At 43.8% G+C, this 27,656-nt stretch overlaps 1 protein-coding gene across 2 annotated transcripts in view; it reads left to right on the forward strand.

Moving 5' to 3' along the window:
• OC90 (otoconin 90) overlaps nucleotides 1-27,656 on the forward strand; it is a 32,197-nt gene extending 4,541 nt beyond the window's left edge. Inside the window, exons 4-19 of one of the 2 annotated variants that reach the window (XM_081918845.1) lie at nucleotides 1,219-1,278; nucleotides 3,005-3,179; nucleotides 4,451-4,563; nucleotides 7,444-7,572; nucleotides 8,674-8,715; nucleotides 8,885-8,941; nucleotides 12,308-12,358; nucleotides 12,496-12,546; nucleotides 13,014-13,064; nucleotides 15,261-15,311; nucleotides 16,141-16,185; nucleotides 17,406-17,522; nucleotides 20,058-20,150; nucleotides 21,729-21,903; nucleotides 22,701-22,807; nucleotides 27,223-27,656. In XM_081918845.1, coding sequence (XP_081774971.1) covers nucleotides 1,219-1,278; nucleotides 3,005-3,179; nucleotides 4,451-4,563; nucleotides 7,444-7,572; nucleotides 8,674-8,715; nucleotides 8,885-8,941; nucleotides 12,308-12,358; nucleotides 12,496-12,546; nucleotides 13,014-13,064; nucleotides 15,261-15,311; nucleotides 16,141-16,185; nucleotides 17,406-17,522; nucleotides 20,058-20,150; nucleotides 21,729-21,903; nucleotides 22,701-22,807; nucleotides 27,223-27,542 — 1,637 coding nt within the window. In that variant the 3' untranslated portion in view covers nucleotides 27,543-27,656. The remainder of the gene's footprint in view (nucleotides 1-1,218; nucleotides 1,279-3,004; nucleotides 3,180-4,450; nucleotides 4,564-7,443; nucleotides 7,573-8,673; nucleotides 8,716-8,884; nucleotides 8,942-12,307; nucleotides 12,359-12,495; nucleotides 12,547-13,013; nucleotides 13,065-15,260; nucleotides 15,312-16,140; nucleotides 16,186-17,405; nucleotides 17,523-20,057; nucleotides 20,151-21,728; nucleotides 21,904-22,700; nucleotides 22,808-27,222) is intronic. The other variant, XM_081918846.1, reaches the window with a different exon arrangement.

Raw genomic sequence — 27,656 nt, forward strand, 5'->3', positions numbered from 1 at the left:
GGGCTGAATTGTTTGCTTACAAAAGGTGAAGTTTAAGAATGGATTCAGACAACCAGTTTGTCCCAGTGAGAATTGCCTTCAGCAGTTTCTGAGGGATGGGGATTTAGTGGAACCTATGAGGGCGGCGCTGTGGTGTAAACCACTGAGCCTAGGGCTTGCCAATTGGAAGGTCGGCGGTTCAAATCCCCACGACAGGGTGAGCTCCTGTTGTTCGGTCCCAGCTCCTGCCAACCTAGCAGTTCGAAAGCATGACAGTGCAAGTAGATAAATAGGTACAGCTCCAGCGGGAAGGTAAACGGCGTTTCCGTGCACTGCTCTGGTTTCACCAGAAGCGGCTTAGTCATGCTGGCCACATGACCTGGAAAAACTGTCTGTGGACAAATGTCAGCTACCTTGGCCAGTAAAGTGAGATGAGCACCGCAACCCCAGAATCATCTGGGACTGGACTTAACTATCAGGGGTCCTTTATCTTTACCTTTTTATGCAGACTTAGCTCTTGCTGAAATGCACTGTTTCATATTGCAGTAGAGGGCATCACATGCCTATGTTATCCAGGGTAGCCTTCTCCCTGACACTCTTGGTTTCTGCATGCAGGGAGTTTATGTTTCATGACAAGAGTAATTAAACATGTGATCCCCACAACAGGCGGAGTGGGCAGGCTAGAAAAAGACATATGTTGTCATTCTTCTGCCTATGCCAATTGACTCTAGATCAGCTAGGAGGGTCCAATGAACAATGCTATGGGCTCTGATGCTTTTCAGATCAGCTGCAAAAATGCATCATTCCCAAATGGTTGCTGTTAAACCCATCGACTGGAGTTGCAGCCGTGCTGCATATCCACACTACAGATGAGAATATTACTTGTAGCAGGGAATAATGAACAATAATCATAGCCTGAGCAGGGGTTGGGTGGCAGAGGTTTCCCAGAAGTCCATCAGATGTTAGCTGGCTTTGTCATAATAAAGATTTTCAAAATTTCCTTCCTGTGGCGGTCCCACCCATTAAGAGCCAAACCAGTTTCAAACTGTACAGCCTCGCTGCCTCGGGTTGGATTTGTTGGTCACTCTAAAGTGTGACAGAATACTGGGAGAGTGCTATGGAATGTTGGGAAACGGTTCATTTTTTGCGATTATCCCATAATTTAGTTTGTAGATGAAATGAAATAGATGAGAGGTGGGCATGTATAACCTTTAACATTTTAAAACTATTTACATTCAGATAACATTACATTCTTCAACGGGGTCTTTGCAAACGTGGAAGGTGTTGCGTTGTTCTTTGGTAAGTGAACATTGTTCTTTTTTACAAAAATCAGGCTCGTTTTAAAGGGAGAACACTTCCTGACACTGAAATATCTGCACGTTTGTTTGTGTGCATGACTTTGACTTGTGGACATATCTGAATGTGCCTATGTGCATAATCCAGAACAAAAAAGTGGTGCTGTGTATCAGGAAGAGAACTGCTGAATTCCAGTCTTCCATTCCCTCACCCCCATCATTCAGCCTAGACACTGAGATCCAGCGCTGAGGGCCTTCTGGCGGTTCCCTCATTGTGAGAAGTGAGATTACAGAAAACCAGACAGAGGGCCTTCTCGGTAGTGGCGCCCGCCCTGTGGAATGCCCCCCCCCATCAGATGTGAAGGAAATAAACAGCTATCTTATCTTTAAAAGACATCTGAAGGCAGCCCTGTTTAGTGAAGTTTTTAGTATTTAATGCTGTATTGTTTTTAACACTTGATTGGGAGCCTCCCAGAGTGGCTGGGGAAACTCAGCCAGATGGGCGGGGTAAAAATGATAAATTGTAATTATTATTATTTCCTACTTGGCCACACAACAGTCAGCATTCCATGCCCACTGACCCCTTTCCATCCTCATTGGGCTGTTTTTATTCCTCACCCTTAAGAGGTTTTTCTAAAGGTTTTTTTTCCTACTTCTCCCCAAGCATGCTGATATCTCCCTCTTCTGTATGGGTGATAGAGCTTTGGCTACTGAAGCAATGTCACTCACTTTCCAGTCTCCCGCTTTCCCAAACAAACTTGGAGAGAATTCATGCTGGAGAGGACCTGCTGGGAATAAATGAGTGTGTATAGGTCTGATCATTAGGGTTGAGGAGTATCATTTTCTGTTGGGAGGCATGGGATTTAGAGTTTCCTCTGACTCCCTGTCCAATTCACTGAATCAGCATGTTTGAAGTTACTCAGTTAGGAGGCACTGGGAAACTGCAACCCCCCCCCCATGCATCCCAGCAGGAAATGTGACCCTCAATATGCTTGGGACTATGCAGGCCATAAGGGGACGTGGGTGGCGCTGTGGGTTAAACCACAGAGCCTAGGGCTTGCCGATCAGAAGGTCGGTGGTTCGAATCCCCGCGACGGGGTGAGCTCCCATTGCTCAGTCCCTGCTCCTGCCAACCTAGCAGTTTGAAAGCACGTCAAAGTGCAAGTAGATAAATAGGTACTGCTCCGGCGGAAGGTAAATGGCAGTTCCGTGCGATGCTCTGGTTCGCCAGAAGCGGCTTAGTCATGCTGGCCACATGACCCGGAAGCTGTATGCCGGCTCCCTCGGCCAATAAAGCAAGATGAGCGCCGCAACCCCAGAGTCAGTCACGACTGGACCTAATGGTCAGGGGTCCCTTTATCTTTATGCAGGCCATAAGACTGGGGTATGCAAGACCTCTCACATCTCTCTCCCTACTTTACAATGATTACTTCACTTGGGGAACTGGCATGGGGATCAAGAGAACATAGGATTATATGGAATCAGACCACTGGTTTGTGCTGTCTGCATCAATTGGTAGTAGTTCTCCAAGGTTTCAGGCAGGGCTGTCTCCCAGCAGATGCTCTACCACTGAGCTACGACCCTTTCTCCAAAGGGCTGGTCTCCTTGAGGTGTGTGTGTTTCTGAGCATTCTCTGGAAAACCTCCAAAATAACAATTTATGAGATGAGCCGGTTGACTCACTACAAACAAACTTCAGACTTTGAATTCACATTATGGTTGTTCCTGCAGATTGTTTGGGTTCTCAGTTCACCTGGCTCCAGTCCATCTTTACCAGCTTCCCTGCGCTGCTCAACTTTGTGAGCAAAATGAGGTGTGTGACCGGCATTTGCCCAAGAGATTTTGAAGACTATGGCTGCACCTGCCGATTCGAAATGGAGGGTCTCCCCGCAGATGAGTTTGATGGGTGAGTCTGTAATATTCGTGACAACATTCCCATTTTGCAGAGGTTTTCTGAGGGACGCCTGTCCGTGTCTGGTTGCTTGCTGTAACAATGGCCTGTAAGACTACGGAGTCAAAGAATCATAGAATTCGAAGGGACCCTGAGGGTCATCCAGTCTAACCCCCTGCAATGCAGGAATTTCTTTACAGATGGCCACCCAACCTCTGCTTAAAAACCTCCAAGGAATGAGAGTCACCACCTCTTGAGGGAGACTGTCTAGTAAGAACACACTAATTCAGACTTTGTTGACTGCCTGGGACTGTAAAAACAAGAGGCTGCCATGCATTATAGCCTGGTTCACATGTCACCTTAAATCTAGGGTGGATAACCTTTGGCCCAAAGGCTTAAGTCCAACAGTAGTCCGAATTGTTGGAAAAACGCCCAAGAAGGCTGCCAACTTCCCAAGTCTTCGGAGCGTCTCTCTGGTGGTCCTCTCTGGCTATAAATCTCCTTCATTCTAGAGAGACCGGTGATAGGCGACCCATCTCTCCTAAAAAGACCATGCCAGACTTCTGTCATATCATAGCAGAAGAAAGACTCAATCGTAGTTCTGAACTACTTTATTTACAGTCTATATACAGAGGCTAAACTTCCAACAGTACTTAGCAGGAAGAGATAATACAGACTTTCTTTCTCACACTCTCTCAGACACTCACATGAGGTATACAATCATAGTACCACTCGCTGGAGCAGCTCAGATAGATAAAAATCCTAACACGAATTTGGGCTGAAATGCTTTCTGGACTATAGATCTATAGGCTCACTTTACCCTAGCAGCCCATGAAGTGGATTGGGCACCTGGTAGGACTAGGTCCCTCAAGACCAAGGTTCAAATTCCCTTGAGTTACCTTGGGCTAGTCACAGTCCCTTGGGCTGGCCTACCTCACAGGGTTGTTTTATTAGGACAAAATGGGGGAGGGGAGAACTGTATGTGCCACCTTGAGATCGTTGGAGGAAAGGTGGGACATGAATGTAATAAGAATGTTCAAAATAAATAAATAAAATTAGCGTTTTAGTTCACTTTTGGGGGGAGGGGTGACTAGAGAGTCGCACCACGGAATTCAGATAAGTGTGAATGCTGAAGTGTTACAGTTCACGTCTTTTTTCGTGAAGTGAAAATTAGGTATTAAAATGCAAACTAAACAGATTAAGTGGCTAAACCAAGAATCGCATTCTGAATAGCCTTATATTGATTATTTGATTGTTACACCACCAACACCTGCGTGCCAAACAAGCTGCTGTTTTGAGCATCGCAAGTGTTACGAAGAAGCAACAGAAGAAGAATGTGTGTGGGACCCTGCAAAGATTTCGACGGATGTCAGCTGCCTCACCAAAAACATCACCTGCGGTAAGATTGAGGGCTTTGTAATAAATGCTACTTTACCCGTTCCCACTCCTCTCCCAAGGTTCCTTTGCCTTCAGATGAATAGGCCTCTAAGACACACCTATTCTGGCTTGTTTTTTGTCTGGTGGGCTAGATGTTATGAACAGTGGCGGGCAACTTCTAAGAACTGTTCAGCATTACAGTAACCCTGCAACTTACGCAGCGGCTACCTTTTGGGGATTGCGCCTAAAGCCAAAATCACATCTAGTCCAAACCCACTGCTCAATGGTGAGTGAGATTGCCAAAGTATTTGTCCTGAAATATTATTTCTAATTATTATTAGCCACATTTGTTGTTGTTGTTTAGTCGTTTAGTCGTGTCCGACTCTTCGTGACCCCATGGACCAGAGCATGCCAGGCACTCCTGTCTTCCACTGCCTCCCGCAGTTTGGTCAAACTCATGTTGGTAGCTTCGAGAACACTGTCCAACCATCTCGTCCTCTGTCGTCCCCTTCTCCTTGTGCCCTCCATCTTTCCCAACTTCAGGGTCTTTTCCAGGAAGTCTTCTCTTCTCATGAGGTGGCCAAAGTACTGGAGCCTCAGTTTCAGGATCTGTCCTTCCAGTGAGCACTCAGGGCTGGTTTCCTTAGGAATGGATAAGTTTGATATTCTTGCAATCCATGGGACTCTCAAGAGTCTCCTCCAGCACCATCATTCAAAAGCATCAATTCTTCAGCGATCAGCCTTCTTTATGGTCCAGCTCTCACTTCCATACATCACTGCTGGGAAAACCATAAGTTTTACTATAGCTTTACTATGCATAAAGCTAAATGTGCACAAGTTAAATGTGTGTAAGTTGCAGGTTTATTCTCTCTACATCCATCACGTTTTATACTGTATTTTTTAGTATTTTATTCTATTTTAAAGCTTGCTGTATGGACTTGCCACTTTGAACGTAGGGGGAAATGGATGGTCCACTTTTGAATTAGTAAAAATACCTGGCAGGTGACTAGTTCAGAATCTGATAAGAGCCAAAGGCCCATCTGGTTCAACATCCAGTTCTCACCGTGGCCAACCATTTTCCTGTAAGCAGGACATGAGAAGTGCTCTCCCCACTTGTGATTTCACAGCAGCTGATATTCAGAAGCACAATGCCTCTGGCAATTTATTCTGCAGAAGTTTCTGCACAGCCTAATCTCTTCTCATTGCGGTTCTGTCCTTGGCTCCTTCCTATTGGTTCACGTGTCCCATCCCCACCAGCACCGGCTCCATGTTAAAAGCACACATGAGGGATTTGCAGGATTCCTGCCCCGTGTTTGCAGTCATGAGATTGTTGTCTATCACATGGCGGTGTATGTTTTCATTCCTTCCACAGAGTGGGAAGTGACGGAGACAGGATGTTTTGTATTACTGTGTTCTGGAATGTAGGGCTATTGCCCTTTCTTTCTTTCTTTCTTTCTTTCTTTCTTTCTTTCTTTCTTTCTTTCTTTCTTTCTTTCTTTCTCTCTTTGCTGTCTGATGAGAAAGAGGAAGGAGCAGAGTCAGAATGCTCCGAGTGTGTTATATGTAAATAAAGTAGATTAGCCAAAATGCTATGCTACTGAGTTCTGTTACGCAAACTGCAAATACTCTGCAGGATCATAAGTGTGCCAATGCTTCTTGGTATCAGTCGCTGTGATGTTCAGGCTGGAGAAAGCTTTTGAAGCTCCCGAACGACGGACCAGGAGAGAGAGAACATGCCAGTCAGGCATGTGTCTCTGCCAGGGTCCTACACACAAGTAGTATGATCCTAACAGCTGGCACAGAGGCGACTTTTGCATATAGCCCACAAATTCTCAATGGGATTTACGTCCGGGGAATTCCCTGGCCAATCAAGTACCTGTATTTGCTGCTCTGTCGTGAATTTCTTCACTACCTTCGATGTGTGACAGGGGGCTAGGTCCTGCTGCAGTATCCCAGTACCGTCAGGATACCTCTTTTCCAGCTCTGGAATAACTCTCTTTCATAGAACCTCAATATATTGTGGCGAGCGCATCGTTCCTTCTATTGGCTGCAGGCTTTCGACATCATAAGAACTGAAGCATCCCTAAAACATCTTCTTTTGTGGGTGCTTGACAGACTGATCAATGTGGCATAGAAAGCATGCTTTGTTTCAATTAATTTGCAAAAGGGTGTACTTAGGTCTCCTCCACACAATCATTGGCCCGTCATTCTCTTTTGCATAGAAGAGTCCTATGCTTTGCATCATTGTTCATGGAGGCTCCCTTCTAACATGCACTGAATGTGGTAGGCTGCTGTGATCAAATTGCACAACATTGGGGAATTTGGGTGAAACACTCCCCCCCCCCGTCCTTGTGAGCTTTCAGCATGTGACCTCGTTTGTGAGAACTCATCTGTAATCTTTTTGCATGCCCTTCCTATGTGATCACATCAAATCCCAGTGGTTTTATGTGAATGGTTGTGTATTCCTATTGGGGTTTTCACTATACTACATGTTTTAGTTTAGATTCTTCTTCTTTTAAAATGTTGCTTATTCCATTTCCATGTGGCATTTTGGTTTTATCTACTGGCAGATTATATTATTTTCAGAGCTGATTTTTGCATGTATCCTGAAGGGAATCTGATTCAAATCAGTAATTGGAAAGAAGAGAATTTCATATCAGCATGAGTTTTCCAGTGTATTAGAACCATCTCTCACTGTGAACTGTTCTCAGTCTTGAACTCATTCCATGCCGGTTGAATAGTGTGGGAGGCACAATATACACTCTCAGCTACAAAACGAAATGCACTTCTCCAGGTCAAAACCTTATAGAGAGAAGGCAGATTGTGGAAACAGATACCTCAATAGTACTTTGTATGTTGATCTCTCCAACCCCCCTCCATTTCGGTTTTCTTTCGTCTCCAGAGTCTGACGATGCCTGTGAACGCCTTCTCTGCAACTGTGACAAGGCAGCTATTGAATGCTTTCTGCATTCCCACATTAACTCTTCCTTGAACAGCATGGATGTTTCCCTCTGTCCCTCTCTGGTTACAGGTGAGAATATAAAAGAGAAACTCTGAGATCTTGTTTCCTCGGCAGTCTGTAGATGTCCCTATTCCCTGATTTGAATTTTAATGTACTGTATTCTTGCAAACTTAATTTGTTGCTACTGGCTCTTATGTCACACGTCAGCGAATTTTTTGTGTGTCTGGGTCTCAGTCTCAGTGAGTGAAAAGTACAAGCCAATGGTTTTAAGCTGGCTTTCCAGGGAATTAGGCTTTTCAAAGGTTCCTCAGTGAGAAGATCTTGCTAGAGATGGACAAGCATACCATAGAAGACCGGTTTGCCTCTCATGCCCAATCTTCTGTGTTACTGTCCACAACACCGATGAATGCTTGCACTACTGTCAGGAGGATAAAGGTAAAGGGACCCCTGACCATTAGGTCCAGTTGTGGCCAACTCTGGGGTTGCAGCGCTCATCTCGCTTTATTGGCTGAGGGAACTGACGCACAGCTTCTGGGTCATGTGGCCAGCATGACTAAGCCGCTTCTGGCGAACCAGAGCAGCGCACGGAAACACTGTTTACCTTCCCGCTGGAGCGTTACCTATTTATCTACTTGCACTTTTGACGTACTTTTGAACTGCTAGGTTGGCAGGAGCAGGGACCAAGCAATGGGAGCTCACCCTGTTGTGGGGATTCGAACCGCCGACCTTCTGATCGGCAAGCCATAGGGCTCTGTGGTTTAACCCACAGTGCCACCTGCGTCTCAACAGGAGGATAGAAAACAATAAAGTTGTTTCTGCAAGGCACCAAATTGGGCAGAGCTCCTATAAGTTCAATGAAATGCAAACTGCAACAGACTGGGTTTGAGCTACAATAATACAATCAAAAGACAAATAGATGCAGAACAGCAAACTCCATCTCGAGCACATGTGCTTTGTAAGTGTGTCAGGATATATGTGGGGCTCTGGACTGGATTGTCAATCAAGTTTAAAAAGCAGAACAAATTTCTGTACGTACTTCATGCATTGAGAAGAGTTCCTCGCCCTTCCTTTTCATCCCTCCTTTCCTCTTTAGCATGTGCACTGTCCATTTTTCATATGCCTGGACATATGAAACTGAATCATGGAACACCTGCTCCCTCTTCTTTACAGAAACAGTCAGCGAGAGAAGTCAGACGACGCTTCATGCTGCAGGTATGCTATGTGTATCCTACACTGTTTCTCCCAGAGCCCAAAGTGAGGCAGGAGTCTACAAGCAATAGGTAACAGAAAACAGACTCCCCCAGGTGAATAGGCCCAGATGGAGTCTCTGCAAATATGTTCATCCCTTCCAGTAAGAAGCTATTTTTCTTTCTTTCCATAGAGTTTCAGAACCAGAGGGCTGAAGATACTCAGCTGACAGATACATCTGTTGCAGAGGGTAGGTTTGCCAGTGTTCTTGTTTAGTTTAGCTGGGATCAAAACTGAACCTTTGCACCAAGGTAGGGTAAATTCTGCAAAAGGTTTTTTGTGTGATTCTGACATCTTTTGACTAATTTCTCCTGCTCCCACAGAAGAGTATGAATGCAGCATAAAATGCTAGTGGTTGACATTGATCCACACATTATATATTCCCATTCTGCTAGGCTGCAAGCCTCTTCTCTTTGCTCGGGTGCAGTGATGACCATTGGGATTGGTAGGGTGGAAGGCAAGGAGGACCAACAGTAGGTGGAGCTATAGCCAATGGCAGGCAGAGCCAATGCACTCTATTGTCTCCAGTCCAGTGCCGGATTTACGTACAAGCTAAACAAGCGATAGCTTAGGGCCCCACGCTCTTGGAGGCCCCCAAAAAATGTAAAGGGGAAAAAACACACACCTGGATGTACATTTCCAAAATATAAGATAAAAAACAAATAAAATAAAACCTACATACAACAACAGTGTTTTGTAAATTGCATTTATAAAGTAACTTCTGTTATTGCCAAATGCCAATGTGTTTGCATTATTAAGTTTGTTATAAATAAAAAAGCATTTTAAGTTAGAGCTTAATAATTATTTCACTATTAATATAATTCGTAATTGTACTTCACTATTACAGTGGTACCTCGGGTTAAGAACTTAATTCGTTCTGGAGGTCCATTCTTAATCTGAAACTGTTCTTAACCTGAGGTACCACTTTAGCTAATGGGGCCTCCTGCCATGCCATGATTTCTGTTCTCATCCTGAAGCAAAGTTCTTATCCCAAGGTAATATTTCTGGGTTAGCGGAGTCTGTAACCTGAAGCATCTGTAACCTGAAGCATCTGTAACCCGAGGTACCACTGTAATATATTTCTTAATTGTATTTCAGTTCAACAATTATGCGCAAATGGCTTTAGATACAAATAAGTCCATAAATTACCATATAGCAGGGGTCAGCAAACTTTTGCAGGGGGGGGGTGGTCCACTGTCCCTCAGACCTTGTGGGGGCCGGACTATATTTTGAAGAGAGAGAAAAAATGAACGAATTCCTATGCCCCACAAATAACCCAGAGATGCATTTTAAATAAAAGGACACATTCTACTCATGTAAAAACACGCTGATTCCTGGACCATCCGCGGGCTTTAGTATGCCTAAGGGAAAGGTAAAAGGACCCCTGACCTCTGGGGTTGTGGCACTTATCTCACTTTATTGGCCGAGGGAACCGGCGTACAGCTTCCGGGTCATGGCGAACCAGAGCAGCGCACGGAAACGCCGTTTACCTTCCCACCGGAGCGGTACCTATTTATCTACTTGCACTTTGACGTGCTTTCGAACTGCCTACCCATGCCATTTAGCAAATATACAATACAAAAAAACAGCGACAATTTGTTGTTGACAAAGAACAACTGGACATATAAAGGGCCCCGTTACCTTCAGTAGCTTAGGGCCTCATCAAACCTAAATCCGGCCCTGATTGTCTCCATCCTCCTCCTTGCTGAGTCCTATGAGAGAGAAGTCTAGTGGGAAGGAAGCTGGCTAGCCAAGCCAGCCCTTGAACTGTTTATAAGTAAGAAGGCAGGCAGGTGGGGGCCAACCTAGGGCCAGCAGAGGTCTATGGGGCTGTACTTCATCTGTTCTTTTTTAAAAAAATATTTTTAATTTGGAATTTCAACATAACAATTTATCAAAAATACATCATCCTCATTTCCCCACCCATTTTTCCCTCCCCCTCCCCCCAAAGTAAAGCCCCCTCCCAGACTTCCCTCAGCTCCTCTCTCTGGTTTTTCAGCACATGTTATTCTCTGCATATTATAAAAGTGACCCCATGGACCAGAGCACGGCAGGCACTCCTGTCTTCCACTGCCTCCCGCAGTTTGGTCAGACTCATGCTGGTAGCTTCAAGAACACTGTCCAACCATCTCGTCCTCTGTCGTCCCCTTCTCCTTGTGCCCTCAATCTTTCCCAACATCAGGGTCTTTTCCAGGGAGTCTTCTCTTCTCATGAGGTGGCCAAAGTCTTGGAGCCTCAGGATAATATCTATATATTACCAATAAAAAGTTTGTGTATGTTTACTCAAAACCTGCCAAGGAGTCCAATTCATTTTGTTGTTTCTTTAAGTACTTTGTGAAAGGTTCCCATTCTTCTTTAAAGCCACAGTTGCCCTTATCACGTAGTTTGTGTGTCAAATCCGCCAATTCCGCATAGTGCTTCATCTGTTCTAAATGACCAGCCTTTGCTGCTCAGGTTAGCCTCTTCGGGGAAACTGCCGAGACAAACTGGAACCGGATCACAAGATGGCAATAACAATAGCCAGTGGGGTGTTCAACAAGTCCTGTTGAGCAAAGCTTCGAGGAAATAGGTCTATTTTTCCTGTAGAAAAGATGAGCAAGGCATAGGGGGCATGATAGAACTTTTCAAATACCTGAAGATCTGCCAGGTAGAAGACAACAAAGGCATATTCTCTGCTACCCCAGAGAGCAGGAACGGATCAAATGGGATTAAGTTACAAGAGGGTAAATTGCTGCTGAACATTATCAGAAATGTCTTGACATCAAGGGCTGGGGGAACCCAGCCAGATGACGGGATATAAATACTAATATTATTATTATTACTAAGGGCAGATTGAAAATGGAACTAGTTAGTGCGTTGGGTGGGCTGATATTTGATGGAGGTCTTCAAGCAGGGGTTGGGCAGCCATCTGATGTTCTAGATCTCTGGGTGTCCTGTATCTTGAAGGGGATTGAAATATACTCGGAGTCGAGAGTGGATTTCATGCTCTTTATTCAGCTCATAGTGGTGAGGAGGAATGGAACTTCCCCCAGAATGTCTGCTTTATATACATTATTTACACAATGGGCCCCACGTGATTGGCTAATTCCGGGATTCACTTGTAGACCAATCAAGTTGTGGATTCACTTCGTGCTGGAGCTGGATTGGGTGGCTCCTGCGGACCAATCAGACTGCTGCATTCTGGACCCTATTGTTCTAGGACCAATCAGACTGCTGCATTCTGAATCCTATTGTTCTAGGACCAATCAGACTGCTGCCTTTTGGATCCTATTCAACTCAGTATATAACAGGGGTTCAACTGAATGGCTCACAAGATACCCTCCCCCCCGAATCTTATTATATCATGACTTACATTGGGAGAGGATTTGGGCCTAGTTTTTCAGATATGGCTATATGTGGTTTATCCCCTCTTGCAGAAGATCAGTCTCTTCTCCTTACTGTCCTCTGCACAGACAGAAAACAAAATCTAGCACAGCAGATGTTACTCTGATTATGGGATGCGGTGATGAAGCTTGCAGACTCTCATAGGCATATATCAATATTGTGTATCTTTCAGTTATCCCACAGACCACAGATGGGATGGTTGTACTGAGTTCTGGAGCAGACCGTAAGTCGTTATTCGCAGGCATGATGTTATCGTTTGTCTCCTTGATATGATTAATTTCTTCTGTTGCTTTTCCAAAGCATGCTTGATTTTCCTGACCAACACATCCCTCCCATGCTGATTTATTTTCTTTTAAACAGTTGCTTCAGATGTGACGAGTGATGGAGGCCTCGAAGCCCACAGAGAAGGAGGTGTGTGATGGCTTTAGGGCTTTTAGAAGACGTGTTGAGAAAACCTATAAACTGCGGTATACAGATGAACTTACAGATAAAACATGGCCAAATCCATAAGACAGTTAAATCAAATATGCTTAAAGTTATCATCATAAAAAACAAAGATAAAATCAATTGATCATTAAAACTAATATGTTTTAATTCCCTTCATTTGAGGTTTTTAAGCAGAGGTTGGGTGGCCATCTGCCATAGATGGCCCTTTGGATCCCAACTCTACGATTCTATGATATAACTAACTTTGGGAACAAGCCTATAGCAAGATCTTCCATGGTGAGCAGGTTAGGATCCAGTGGATCTCTGACTTTACCAGATAGACGCCTTCATCAGCTCAGCCAGAGATACACCATAGAAGTTGCCAAATCTTTGATTTAAAATGGTCTGAATAAACTAAAGAATGTTGAGCTTTCTTGTTTTTCCTTTGACAGACATTTCTCCTGAGTCCAGTGGCCTCTTGCTGAGAAACCCAGAAGAAGGTGGTAAGTACTGTACATCTCACAGGTTAACATCACTGTCTTCTCACTCTTCATCCCCAGCCTCTTCTGACAGCACAGCACATAAACAAAGTCATCATTGATTCATAGAATCAATTGATTCATAGAATCGCCGCGGCGAGACTCCTTATGGGGTCTTCGCTGCGAGATCATATTCATCCGGTACTATACCAGGTGCACTGGCTCCCGGTGGAGTACAGGATCAGGTTTAAGGTGCTGGTTTTAACCTTTAAAGCCCTATACAGCCTAGGACCCTCATACCTATGGGACCGCCTCTCTGGTATGTCCCACAGAGAAATTTACGGTCTGCAAATAAAAACATCCTGAAGATCCCAGGCCATAGAGAGGTTAGGCTGGCCTCAACTAGAGCCAGGGCTTTCTCGGCCGCGGCTCCAATCTGGTGGAACGCTCTGTCACAAGAGACTAGGGCCCTGCGGGACCTGACATCTTTCCGCAGGGCCTGCAAGACAGAGCTGTTCCACCAGGCCTTTGGTCAGGGCGTAGTCTGACCCCCTCCTCTGGCAATCTGCACAGAATTTTGCTTGATGGTTGCCATTAATTTAATCTTAATTTGATTTTAATTAATTTTATAATGAATGTTTTTAGAATGTTGGACTATTTTGATTGTTGTTAGCCGCCCTGAGCCCAGCTTCGGCTGGGGAGGGCGGGATATAAATAAAATTTATTATTATTATAATCTTCTTCTTCCTTCTCCTCCTCCTCCTCTTCCAGGAATTCCAGTTTGTTACATTTACCCAGTGAATGCCATTTGGCTGAGTGATGGAGTTGAACTTAGGTCTCTTCAAGCCCAGTCCAACACTCTGACCCAGGGGTAGCCCGTGTGATATCCTCAGACTCCAACTCCCAGCAGCTCATCCATCATAATCAATAGTTGGACATGATGGGAGTTGTATTCCAGCAACATTTGGAAGACACCATGTTGGCTACTCCTGCTCGAACCACTAACATCAGGGCTGGGGTAACCAATAGACCACCACATGTTGCTGGGACTCCAACTCCCATCAGCCCTAGTCAGCATGCCCAATGGTCAGGGATCTTGGTAGTTGTGGTCTAGCAACATTTGGAGGGCCACAAGTTTTCTACTTCTGCATTACACCACAGTGGTGCTGCTAAATGTTTTGCAAAGTCTATCACATAGGTAAGGGTAAAGGGACCCCTGACCGTTAAGTCCAGTTGTGGATGACATCTTGCTTTACTGGCCAAGGAAGCTGGTGTTTGTCCGCAGACAGCTTCCAGGTCATGTGGCCAGCATGACTAAGCTGCTTCTGGCGAACCAGAGCAGCGCACGGAAACGCCATTTACCTTCCCGCTGGAGCAGTACCTATTTATCTACTTGCACTTTGACGTGCTTTTGAACTGCTAGCTTGGCAGGAGCCAAGACCGAGCAACGGGAGCTCACCCCATTGTGGGGATTTGAACCGCCAACCTTCTGATCGGCAAGCTCTAGGCTCTGTGGTTTAGACCACAGCGCCACCCGCGTCCCCCATTTATCAGAAGAAAAGGAACCAAGGAACAACTATGCAACCTTAATCTAACAACATCTCCCTATATTTGTAACTCATGGGTCATATGTGGAGAGCAGAAATGTGGAAGGGCAGATGAGATGTGGTAGGGCTGTATAGAATAAGTCGGTGATAGAGGTTCTTGATAGACCATGGTAGACCAAAGTCCATGACACAGTGAATGCTCCACCAAATACTTGGGTCCATGATAGCAGTCAATGGCACACTAAGGCCCACTCTGAAATTTCCTTCAGCGGTTAGGGGACTTACCACACAAATCCTCTTTGTATTTTAATTTTAATTTTTTATTGGAATTTTATTTACAACGTAACACAACCACCCCCCACCAATACATATTAAACTTGAACATGTGAACATATCATACAACAATACAAACAACCAAATAAAAGACTTCCTTTATCCTTGTGGATATTTAGGTTATAATTAGAAAAATCTTAATAATTATTCATAAAGGAAACAGTTTATAAGAAGTAAATAAGGAGGCCAGATACAGGATAAGGGATAGAGGACAAACCTCTTTGTAGTGAATCTTTTGTAAGTACAGTAGTTATTTGCTTGAATTTTTATGGACAGGAGAATGAACGGCTTTTCTGACCAAAGTATTATTTCTGCACTGGGTGCTTTTCTTTCAAAACAGTTAATCCAGACATGGAGAGCGGTGGAGGCCTTGAAACCCTCAGAGATGGAGGTATGTGGTTTCCGGTCCTTGCACTCTGCTGAAAATGCCCTCAAAATTTAAAATTAGGCTTTGTAATTCGGAATTTATGTGATGTGATTTAATTTGATTTGAATGGCCGGTTAATAAAAATTATTGTTTAAAAAAAGAAAATGCCCTCATAAAAATCACTGGTGTTCAGTGCAAAAAGTTTAAACCTTTTAATCAGTCCTCATTCTTCTTGACCTTTGCTTTAGGGTGGGGAGTTGGGATAGGGAAACCTCAACAAATACAGTGGTACCCCGCAAGACGAACGCCTCGGAAGACGAAAAACTCGCTAGACGAAGGAGTTGTTCGTTTTCTTAGCCGCTTCGCAAGACGCATTTCCCTATGGGCTTGCTTCGCAAAACGAAGCTTGCCCCACAAGCTCCGGGGATAGCGGGGAAGCGCAGCGCGTCTTCCCCGCTGTCCCCGGACCCCTTTTGAACCAAGGGGCGGCAACGGGGAGAAGCGATCTTCTCCCCTCCGCCCCTTGCTTCAAAAGAGGGGACAGAGGGGAAGGCAACGGGGAGAAGCAATTCTCCCCGCTGCCCCTTCCCTTGCTTTAAAACAGGTCCGGGGACAGAGGGGAAGGCGCGCGGCGCTTCCCCTCTGTCCGCGGACGGTCTCCATAGGAACGCATTGATTGATTTTCAATGCATTCCTATGGGAAACCGTGCTTCGCAAGACGAAAAACTCGCAAGAAGAAAAAACTTGCGGAACGAATTAATTTCGTCTTGCGAGGCACCACTGTACAGTGCAAAGTGTACAATGCATTGTCTGGTTTGCTAACATATACTTTCTGCTTTATTCATGACTAAAGCGCAGGAAGGCCTTGCTGGCCCTTTTGGAAACTCCATGCCAAGAGGTAAGTCAGCGTCACCCTGTGGTTTATATCCCATGTGATCTGGAACCTCCTTCTTTCCTTATTCCAGATGTTGACAAGATGGATCAAGAGGACAAGGGGAAAACACTACACAGGGGTCAAGAGGCGCCCCTGTCTTCAATATCTTAACTAAACCAGGAATGATGCCTCTACACCCTGCCATTTTTCAGGCCAGGGACTTTTTAGTGGTGTCTCCCCACCCATGGAATGACCAGGATTGTTTTGTGGGAATTTAGCTGAGATTTTGAAAGCTAAATCTAAAGTTGCCTGATTTACTCAATGGTGGCTTCCTAGTTTTTTATATATATTATATGTGTTGGGATTATTAATGTATTTGGCTAACTTTGTATGGTTTTACTGTTTAAACCAGGGGTCAGCAAACTTTTTCAGCAGGGGGCCGGTCCACTGTCCCTCAGACCTTGTGGTGGGGCCGGACTATATTTTTTGGGGGGAAATGAATGAATTCCTATGCCCCACAAATAACCCAGAGGTGCATTTTAAATAAAAGCACACATTCTACTCATGTAAAAATACCAGGCAGGCCCCACAAATAACCCAGAGATGCATTTTAAATAAAAGGACACATTCTACTCATGTAAAAACACACTGATTCCCATGTTGGAAATTCAAGCCCTTCTCACGAGAAGCTGGCAGCAGTCCAGGCACCCGGCTTGATTTCCTGTTGACCTCCCTGGCTGCATTCCCCAGGAGATGCAGGCAAGGTCTCGATCGGTGATTCTTCTCAAACATGAGAAGAACACACCCCTCTTTCCTGCCTCCCCCAGGCAGGGGAAAGAGATAGACAGAAACGTATTTACATGCTTTTATTTCTGTCTTTGCAGCGTTACAAAAAACATGACTGCTCTCTCAAATTCCAGCAGTGTTGAAACTAAAACTTCCTGTACATCCTGTACAGCTCATATTACACTCGGAGGTAATTCCGGTGCTGCGCACTGTGAAATGACTGCCCCTCTGTTCCCACAGCAGTCCCAACATTCCCATCATGTTTACACTTCAAGCTAGGACTTTGCAGCTGCATTGCTTCATTATCGTAACATCTCAGACTGTCCGTGTGACGGATTGAGAAGGTGATTGGGCCTTAGTTTGCCTACCCATGGTTTAAACCTATGCCAATAAAGACCAATGACATAAATCAAATTTATTGTTTAGTAGGTGAGTGATTTAATCATGTGTGCTTTCAGGGCTGTCAGTGAAAGCCTTCAACACAGAAGAAACCAGTGCTGCTCCACCTATTATTAGCTCAACAGAGCCTGAGTCGGTTTCAACTTCTGATGCTCTTGGGAGATCAACAGACAATGGTAAGTAAGGTGGAATCTACATACATATAAAAAAACGCTGTGAAAATGCTTTTTCAAAAAACGCATTTTGAAAAATACATTGAATTTGCCATAGCTCACTTTCTCCATCTAGTGTCACATTTATATATTGCACTTTACAACACACTTAAAACATTTTATTTGCAACTGAATCGCTGAGTCTTGAGAATCCATCTGATGGAGGGGAAATGTAAAGTGTCTGTAGAGGTCCATAGACATGTGATTGTTTCTGTTTAGGGATTATTTATACTATTTGCTATGCTAATTCATCACCAATTGTCTCTAGTAGGGAGTGCATCATTCCTATTCCCGATTGTGCAATGCTGATCTTCTCTGGTAGTGCTTGACTGTCTGGTCTCATCAGGGTCAGATTTAGTACCCTAAGCTACTGAAGATAATGGGGCCCTTTATATGTCCAGCTGTCCTTTGTCAACAACAAATTGTCACTGTTTTTTGGGGGTGAATATATGCTATATGGTAATTTATGGACCTAATAAGTATCTAAAGCCTTTGCACATTACAAAATATGCATTTTATCAAAGTAATTATTGACCTGAAATACAATTAAGATGAAGTATATTAATAGTGAAATACAATTAAGATGAAGTATATTAATAGTGAAATAATTGTTAAGCTCTAACTTAAATTGATTTTTTATTCACAACAAACTAATGCAAAGACATTGACATTTGGCAATAACAAAAGTTCATTTAGAAACACAGTTTACAAAGACTCGTAATCTAGTCTCTAGAAACGTGCTATAACATAAAATAATAATAGCAAACCAGTGATATTTTAGGGAGCAGGCTAGCAGGCAGGGCCCATTACTTACATCCTAGGAGCCTACACAACACAAAACACTGTTACTGTATGTAAGTTTTATTTTATTTTTTTATCTTATATTTTGGAAAGGTACATCCAGGTTTTTTCCCCCTTTAATTTTTTTGGGGGCCCCCAAGAGAGTGGGGCCCTAAGCTATAGCTTGTTTAACTTATATGTAAATCCAGCAGTGGGTCTCATTTTGAACTGCCTCTCCCAACAATACTCAGGGTGTATATCTATCTATATCTATCTATCATCTATCTATATCTATCTATCATCTATCTATCTATCTATCTATCTATCTATCTATCTATCTATCTATCTATCTATCATCTATCTATATCTATCTATCATCTATCTATCTATCTATCTATCTATCTATCTATCTATCTATCTATCTATCTATATCTATCTATCATCTATCTATCTATCATCTATCTATCTATATCTATCCATCTATCATCTATCATCTATCTATCATCTATATCTATCTATCTATCTATCTATCTATCTATCTATCTATCTATCTAATCTATCATCTATCTATCATCTATCTATCATCTATATCTATCTATCTATCTATCTATCTATCTATCTATCATCTATCTATCTATCATCTATCTATCTGTCTGTCTATCTATCTATCTATCTATCTATCTATCTATCTATCTATCTATCATCTATCTATCTATATCTATCATCTATCAATCTATCAATCTATCAATCTATCTATCATCTATCTATCATCTATCTATCTATCATCTATCTATCTATCTATCTATCTATCTATCTATCATCTATCTATCTATCATCTATCTATCTATATCTATCAATCTATCTATCATCTATCTATCTATCTATCTATCTATCTATCTATCTATCTATCTATCTATCTATCATCTATCTATCTATCTATCTATCTATCATCTATCTATCTATCTATCTATCATCATCTATCTATCTATATATCTATCATCTATCTATCTATATCTATCTATCATCTATCTATCTATCTATCTATCTATCATCTATCTATCTATCTATCTATCTATCTATCTATCATCTATCTATCTATCTATCTATCATCTATCTATATCTATCTATCTATCTATCTATCTATCTATCTATCTATCTATCTATCTATCTATCTATCTCTATCTATCTATCTATCTATCTATCTATCTATCTATCTATCATCTATCTATCTATCTAATCTATCTATCTATCTATCTATCTATCTATCTATCTATCTATCTATCATCATCATCTATCTATCTATCATCTATCATCATCATCTCTATCTATCTATCATCTATCATCTATCTATCTATCTATCTATCTCTATCTATCTATCTATCTATCTATCTATCTATCATCCATCTATCTATCTATCTATCTATCATCTATCTATCTATCTATCTATCTATCTATCTATCTATATCTATCTATCTATCATCTATCTATCTAATCTCTATCATTTATCTATCCTTACCATTTTAACTGACCACTTGATGCAATTGATTTGATGGACATCTAACCCATGCAAGTTTAAATCACAATAAATTGTTCGTTTTAAGAGTGCCTGGAGATTCTTTGTGTCATTTTGTGGTTTTGTTTTTTTAAAGCAGTTAGGTTTATTTAAAGCTTATGGTCCTAAAAACAAAAACAAAAAACCTCATTTTATCTGATCTACAGGGAATCATTTCAAGATAGCTGAAGAAGAAGGTAGAACTTTTTCTACAATATCTCCAGAAGAGACGCCTGATCCTGATGAAACCTTTGGAGAAGGTGAGAAGGGGATGATCTTGCTCCTTCACTGGATCTCACCCATCCACTAAAAATTAAAGATCAGGGTGTGTCTGCTCAGCTCAGGAATTTGCGACTAGTATCAGAACTGACCTCACAAATCCTTTTGCACTAGAAATCCACTCCTGGTTTTCCTCCTAACATCCCTTTTCAGCATCCTAATTTAAAGCAGGTGGGGAGGGGTGGGAATCTTTTTAGTTGTTGAAGTTATGAAGCTGCAACATAGCTCAACCGGTAGCGCATGGGAGTCCTAATCTCTGGATCATGGGTTCGAGCCCCATGTGGGGCAAAAAAATCCTGCATTGCAGGGCGTTGGACTAGATGACCTTCGTGGTCCCTTGCAACTCTACAGTTCTATGATTCTATGATCAGACAGTTGAGGGGGGTCAGGGACCATGCTGAGGAGGGCTGGACTGAGAAGGAAAGGTGGGAACCTCCCCCTTCTCCTGATCTGGATCCTGACTCTTCCCAGGAGCAGGAGGACAGTATAGATTTGGAACAGTGGTTTGCAGAGGGTCATAGTTCAGAAGGCAGAAGCTGGGAAATACTGGATGGGGAACAGCTAGGAGAAGGAACACTGGGAGAAAGAGAGTTAACAGATTCACAGTCGTTGGACAGCATTCCTCCGATCTCTCCAAAGTCGAGAAGAGCTCAGAAAGTCTCAGAACAGAAAGTTACAAACTCAGATTACAAGACGTAGTAGTGACGTAGATTAACAGGGATGGAAGGGAGTGTGATCCTTAATTGGGAGCACCGCCATTTCTAGGAGAGCTGTTCTCTCGCTGTGATTATTAAAGTTTCCAACCGGTAAGACATTCTTTTCTTTGATTTTCTTATCTAGTGCCACAGGGGGAGGAAGCCAATTCCCCCAAACCTGATAGGGGGTTGTTGTTGTTTAGTTGTGTCCAACTCTTCGTGACCCCATGGACCAGAGCACGCCAGGCACTCCTATCTTCCACTGCCTCCTGCAGTTTGATCAAACTCATGCTGGCAGCTTCGAGAACACTGTCCAACCATCTCGTCCTCTGTTGTCCCCTTTTCCTTGTGCCCTTAATCTTTCCCAACATCAGGGTCTTTTCCAGGGAGTCTTCTCTTCTCATGAGATGGCCAAAGTATTGGAGCCTCAGCTTCACTGTCCTTCCAGTGAGCACTGAGGGCTGATTTCCTTCAGAATGGAGAGGTTTGATCTTCATGCAGTCCATGGGACTCTCAAGAGTCTCCTCCAGCACCATAATTCAAAAGCATCAATTCTTCGGCGATCAGTCTTCTTTATGGTCCAGCTCTCACTTCCATACATCACTGCTGGGAAAACTTTAACTAGATGGCCCTTTGTTGGCAAGGTGATGTCTCTGCTTTTTAAGATGCTGTCTAGGTTTGTCATTGCTTTGCTAGGTTTGTCATTTTGTCATAGGGGGGTCAGTTTCCTACAAATCACAAGGAGATCCCAACCTATTTTCTTCCTACCCTGGCATAAAGAATGCTAGGGAGGACCACAACAACAAGAAGGTGTCCAAAGGTAGAATCAAATTATACGACTCGGATTTCTACTTCTTTCTATAGTTTGTGACCGGTTTACGTTCCTGCAGCTGAGAGACAACGGAAGAGTCAAGCGAGTGCTCCCACAGTTGGGGGAGATGCTGTATTGCTTAACCGACCGATGCCCGGAGGACTTCGAGTTATACGGATGTTACTGTGGGCAGGAAGGAAGAGGCCACCCAATGGATGAACTGGACAGGTTGCTCCTGGCAAACACTTTTGACACAAAATAGCAGCAAGCAAACAATAACCTCAGCAGCACCAGCACACATTTCTGTAGCAAAATACATTTAATGTTAAAAAAAATGGGTATCTCGCCGTTTGTGCCCCAAAAGTTGCCCAGGATGGCTTGCAACATAATAAAAATATATAGTCAACCCATGGCCGCCATTTTGTATTGGCACTTTTCAAGATATTTGTTCAGACAGTTCATATTTTTTTTAAAAAAAACTCCCACCAAATGCACTGGTCATTGGTAAAATCAATGAAATCCAATGAAATGCAGTCAATAGAAAGAATTTCAGAAAGACAGAAGTGGAATCTAGACAGATATTTAAAAAACGCTGTGAAAATGCTTTAAAAAAAGGTTTTAAAATATATTGAATTTCCCATAAGCGCACCCTCGCCATCTAGTGTTGCATTTGTGTAATGCACTTAAAACACACTTAAAACATTATATTTGATGTATAGCTGAGTCCAGAGTCTCCAACATTCAAAGCACACAACTTTGGAGAAAGAATCCTGGGAATTATAGTTTGCTAAGGGTGCTGGGAAATGTAGTGCTTCAAGTAATTAACCACAGTTTCTGTTTCTGATGGTTCCACAACCATCCGTTGTCATGACCAACAACCAATTTTTGGATAATTCCAAGGCATTTGATGAATGTGACCTAGAATAACTGACAAAATTTTATGAGATCTAGACATTCAAAGCAATACAAAGAATGCAGTTCTGCAGAAGAGACTTAACACTTTGGCCCTTTTTGCGTAACTACAGGTGCTGCTTCTCTCATCACTGCTGCCTGGAGCAAGTCAAGAAACTTGGATGCCGTCCAGAAAGAAATTCGCGGTCTGAGGTTGTGTGCTTTGATCGCACGCCAAAGTGTAAGTTTGGGGTGAAAGATGATTCCCTTCTTCCCTGTTACAATAAAAGGCAACATAAACATCAGTACCAGTTGCTGGAGAACTCAGAAGGAGAGAGTGATGTTATGTTCAGGTCCTGTTTACAGGCTTCCCATGGCTGTTGGGTTGGCCACTTGTGAGAACAGAATGCTGGACCAGATGTGCCACTGGCTATTCCTATCTTCTTATGATAGTGTTTTTTACCCACTATGTGTAAGGTAAAGATAAAGGGACCCCTGACCAATAGGTCCAGTTGTGGCTGACTCTGGGGTAGCAGCGCTCATCTCGCTTTACTGTCCGAGGGTGCTGGCATACAGCTTCTGGGTCATGTGGCCAGCATGACTAAGCCGCTTCTGGCGAACCAGAGCAGCGCACGGAAATGCCATTTACCTTCCCGCAGGAGTGGTACCTATTTATCTACTTGCACTTTGACGTGCTTTCAAACTGCTAGGTGGGCAGGAGCTGGGACCAAGCAACGGAAGTTCACCCAATTGCAGGGATTTGAACTGCCGACCTTCTGATTAGCAAGTCCTAGGCTCTGTGGTTTAACCCACAGCTCCACCTGCGTCCCTTCCCACTATGTGTAAGAATGCTCAAATGGGAACATCATCTGCATAGGGCCAGAGTTTCTACTTGCCCGCAGACTGTCTCGCCAGAGTGGTGCATGCTCTAGTTATCTCCCGCTTGGACTACTGCAATGCCCTCTACGTAGGGCTACCTTTGAAGGTGACACTAGACTAGTGACTGGGAGTGACTGCTAAGACCATATAACACTGAAAAGACCTACATTGGCTCCCAATGTTTCCAAGCACAATTCAAAGTGTTGGTGCTGACCTTTAAAGTCCTAAACAGCCTTGGCCCAATATACCTGAAGGAGTGTCTCCACCCCCATCATTCAGCCTGGACACTGAGGTCCAGCTCCGAGGGCCTTCTGGCAGTTCCCTTGCTACGAGAAGTGAGGTTACAGGGAACCAGGCAGAGGGCCTTCTCAGTAGTGGTGCCCACCCTGTGGAACGCCCTCCCATCAGATGTCAAGGAAATAAACAACTATCTGACTTTTAGAAGACATCTGAAGGCAGCCCTGTTTAGGGGAGTTTTTAATGTTTGATGTTTTGTCGCATTTTTAATATTCTGTTGGGAGCTGCCCAGAGTGGCTGGGGAAACCCAGCCAGATCTTTCAGAAGTCTTCAAGGAATCCTAATTTTAGTGTCAGAACTGGCTCATGATATTTAGCTGCCCAAGGCAGAGGACAAAATTGTCCCCGCTCCATGTACCAAACTCAGCCAGCCTAGCTGAATGTTGTTTCAGTGCCAGTGATGAGAGAAGCTCTTCTTGGGATCCAGGGCATACTATCTTGCACATATAGTTCTGTCCTCTTAACAGCAACAAGGTCGAACTCCAAATGTTATGGGCACTCCAGCTCCCATAAGTCCCAGATAACATGACCAATGGTCAGGGATGATGTGAATTACAGTCCAACAACATCTGGAGGCTTGCATATTCCCCATTACACATCTAGCCAAGGGGGGGGGGGGAGATGTATTTCCAACATTTATATACTTTTTTTTTTTGCAACAAAAGTGGTTTCTAATGCAGTCAGTAAAGGTAAAGTTAAAGGGACCCCTGACCATTAGGTCCAGTCGTAACTGACTCTGGGGTTGCAGCGCTCATTTCACTTTATTGGCCGAGGGAGCCAGGGTACAGCTTCCGGGTCATGTGGCCAGCATGACTAAGCCGCTTCTGGCGAACCAGAGCAGCGCACAGAAATGCCATTTACCTTCCCGCTAGAGTGGTACCTATTTATCTACTTGCACTTTGACATGCTTTCGAACTGCTAGGTGGGCAGGAGCTGGGGCTGAGCAACGGGAGCTCACCCCGTCGCGGGGATTTGAACCGCCGACCTTCTGATCGGCAAGTCCTAGGCTCTGTGGTTTAACCCACAGCGCCACCCGCGTCCTCTGATGCAGTCAGTACAACCACTTAAATTGGCATAAATGAATGAGCAAATAAAATGGCATAAAATCAACGTTTCAATACCGCATTTTCAATGTAACATTGTTTGATCTAGAGCAGATATCTCAAAACTTTTTGACAAGCAGGACTCCCCCGAAAAATATGTTCTGGTATTCACTCACCATGAAGTTGTTACAGTAAATGCCACTTATTTTATTTTATTTTTTTAAAAAATTGCTGGTACTGCATAGCCCCTGAAAACACTACTGGTGACACACTTTTTAGACATACATCATTCTGAGACACAGTAATTCGGTTTTCCTAGTTCTGAAAGCTCTGATCTAGAGTTTGGCTTTTGCCAATTCACCACAAAACAGGGTAAACAGAGTTATTGTGACTAGGCAACAGGAGTCTGTTAGGGATGCAGCCATTCATTCCTCCAAGGAAAGGGAATTCCACAGTTGGGGGAGGGACTGCTCTGAAACCCCCACAGATTCCCACACAATGTACAACCATTGCTGGTGGGAAGGGGAAAACCCCCTTCAGCTGACCTACAGGCCCAGGACAGGCTAGTAAGGGTAGAGGCATGTCAACAACGGGACTGCCTCTTCTGGTATGCCCTGCAGAGGACCTTAAGGTCCACAAATGACAACATTTTGGAGGTCCCAGGTCGCAAGATTGGTCTCAACTAGGGCCAGGGCCTTTTCAGTACTGGCCCCGACTTGGTAGAATGCTCTGTCACAAGAGACTAGGGCCCTGCAGGAATGATATCTTTCCACAGGGCCTGCAAGACAGAGCTGTTCCGCCTGGCCTTTGGTTTGGACTCAGTCTGACCTTTATGTTTCCCTCCCCTTATGGTTTTGATCTATGGGCTACTATTTTTTTTTCCTTTGTAATTTTTTTTTTTATTAAGGATTTTCTTGTTTTACAGAAGTGTAGTGCCTCGTATTTTTTTTTCTTCTTCTTCTTCCACGTAGCGTTTTTACAAATCTGTTTCATTTGTTGAGGCATTAGGGGGAGAAGAAAAAAGAAAGAAAAAAGAAAGGGGGTGGAGAGAGGGAAGATGGATGGGGGTGGGGTCGGGTGGCGGTGTTTCTATTATGTTTAATGTATGTAGAGTTTGGTGTCAGCGTTGCCTGTGTTGTTCACTTGTGTTCCTTTGGTGGTGAGAGAGGTTGGGGTTGGCCTAGGGTGTGATTGTTTGCTTGTGATTGGCTGTGGTGATCTTTGTTTTCGTGTGTGAGTGAGCTGGGTGGGTGTTTTGGATCAGGTTAGCCATATTGATTTGTATGCTGTTGGTGGATTATTGTCATTGTCCTGTTGGGCTGTGTATGTGATAAAGGGGAGCCATACCGGGGTGAAGGCGTCTTCTTCTGTTTGTCCCCGTGTCAGTTTCAGTTTATTAGTTAATTTTTCTAGTAGGGCTGTTTCCCATACTATTTGGAACCATTGGTCCATGCTTACTCCTGACAGGTCTCTCCAGTGTCTGGTTATGATGTTTCTGGCTGCTGAGAGCAGGTGGGTTATGAGTTCTTTGTGGTGTAAATGGGCATTGTTGTCTTGGAAGATGTTTAGTAGGGCCAATTCTGGGGTGATGTCTATTACTTGCTTAGTTATTTTACATATTTCTTGTATGGCTGTTGTCCAGAATAGTTGAATTTTGGGACACTCCCACCACATGTGGAGGTATGTGCCTGTGGAGGTGCACCCTCTCCAGCATTTTGGTGAGGTTCCTGGGTGTATTAGCGCTAGTTTCCTTGGTGTTAGGTACCACCTGTAGGTGAGTTTCAGTGTGAGTTCTTTTCTTTTCGTTGATATGGATTTAAAGGGGGGTTTAGACCACATTCTGGTCCATTGAGTGGGGTTAATCTCATAGCCTATGTCATTCTCCCATTGTTTTTTGATTGCGTCTAGGGGATTTGCGGGATTTTGGAGTAGTATTTTGTATATTGCGGATACCGTCCCTTTACCGTTTCCCTTTGTTGTTAGGAGGAGGTTTTTGAAGGTTGTCAGGGGCCTAGTTGCTGCTGATTTTACTGTTGGGTTGTTTAAGAGGGCATGTAGTTGGTGTTGTGTTAACCAGGTCATTTGGGTGTCTTCTAGTTTGTCTTGTATTTCTTGTCTACTATTAAAATGAGGCTGCATTTTAACCTGTAATTTAAATTGGGTCCCCCCCTATTATGTTTTTACTGTAATTTTATTGGTGTTAGCCGCCCTGAGCCTGGCTCTGGCCGGGGGGGCGGGGCTATAAATAAAATTTATTTTTATTATTATTATAACAAGAAAGCTAGGATAGGGGGCTCAAAAGGGACAGCCATAGGAGCTGCCTCTGCTGCCTCCTGATTCGTTTAAGGCAGCTGCCTCACTTTGCCTCATTGTAGGGCTGGCCCTGATTGTTATCTAGTCCGATTTTTACAAACTAACACGAACCATCTTTTTCTCAGGTATCGGATGGACGATGTGTGAAAAGCTTCAGTGTTCCTGCGATAAGGCGGCGGCTGAGTGTATGGCGGCCGCCTCTTTCAACGAAAGCATGGGGTCTCCAAACAGACAAGCCTGTCCGGAGCCAGAGGTTAAATTGTTCTGCCGCAGGGGAGGGCATGAAGGACCCCTGAGTGGCGCTGGGATCAGCTCCAGGGCTTCCAGTGAGGAAGAGAGAAGCAGTGAGGAGACCGATCCAGCCAAGAGCCTTTTTGGAAGAGGGAAGAGGTCAGCACGCCTGGCCCGGAGAATCTCCAGAGCTGTACGGCTGCAAAGAAGATAACTGGCATTTCTCTTGCACCAGTTAGGAAGCTATCAGGAGTAGGGAATGTATGAAATTAGTACTGTCTGTTGTGCTCTTCATGCGACATTAAAGCGAGCTGGTTTCGTTCCTCTG

This window comes from Podarcis melisellensis (genome assembly GCF_964234715.1).
Source record: "Podarcis melisellensis genome assembly, chromosome: 7".
NCBI lineage: Eukaryota > Metazoa > Chordata > Lepidosauria > Squamata > Lacertidae > Podarcis > Podarcis melisellensis.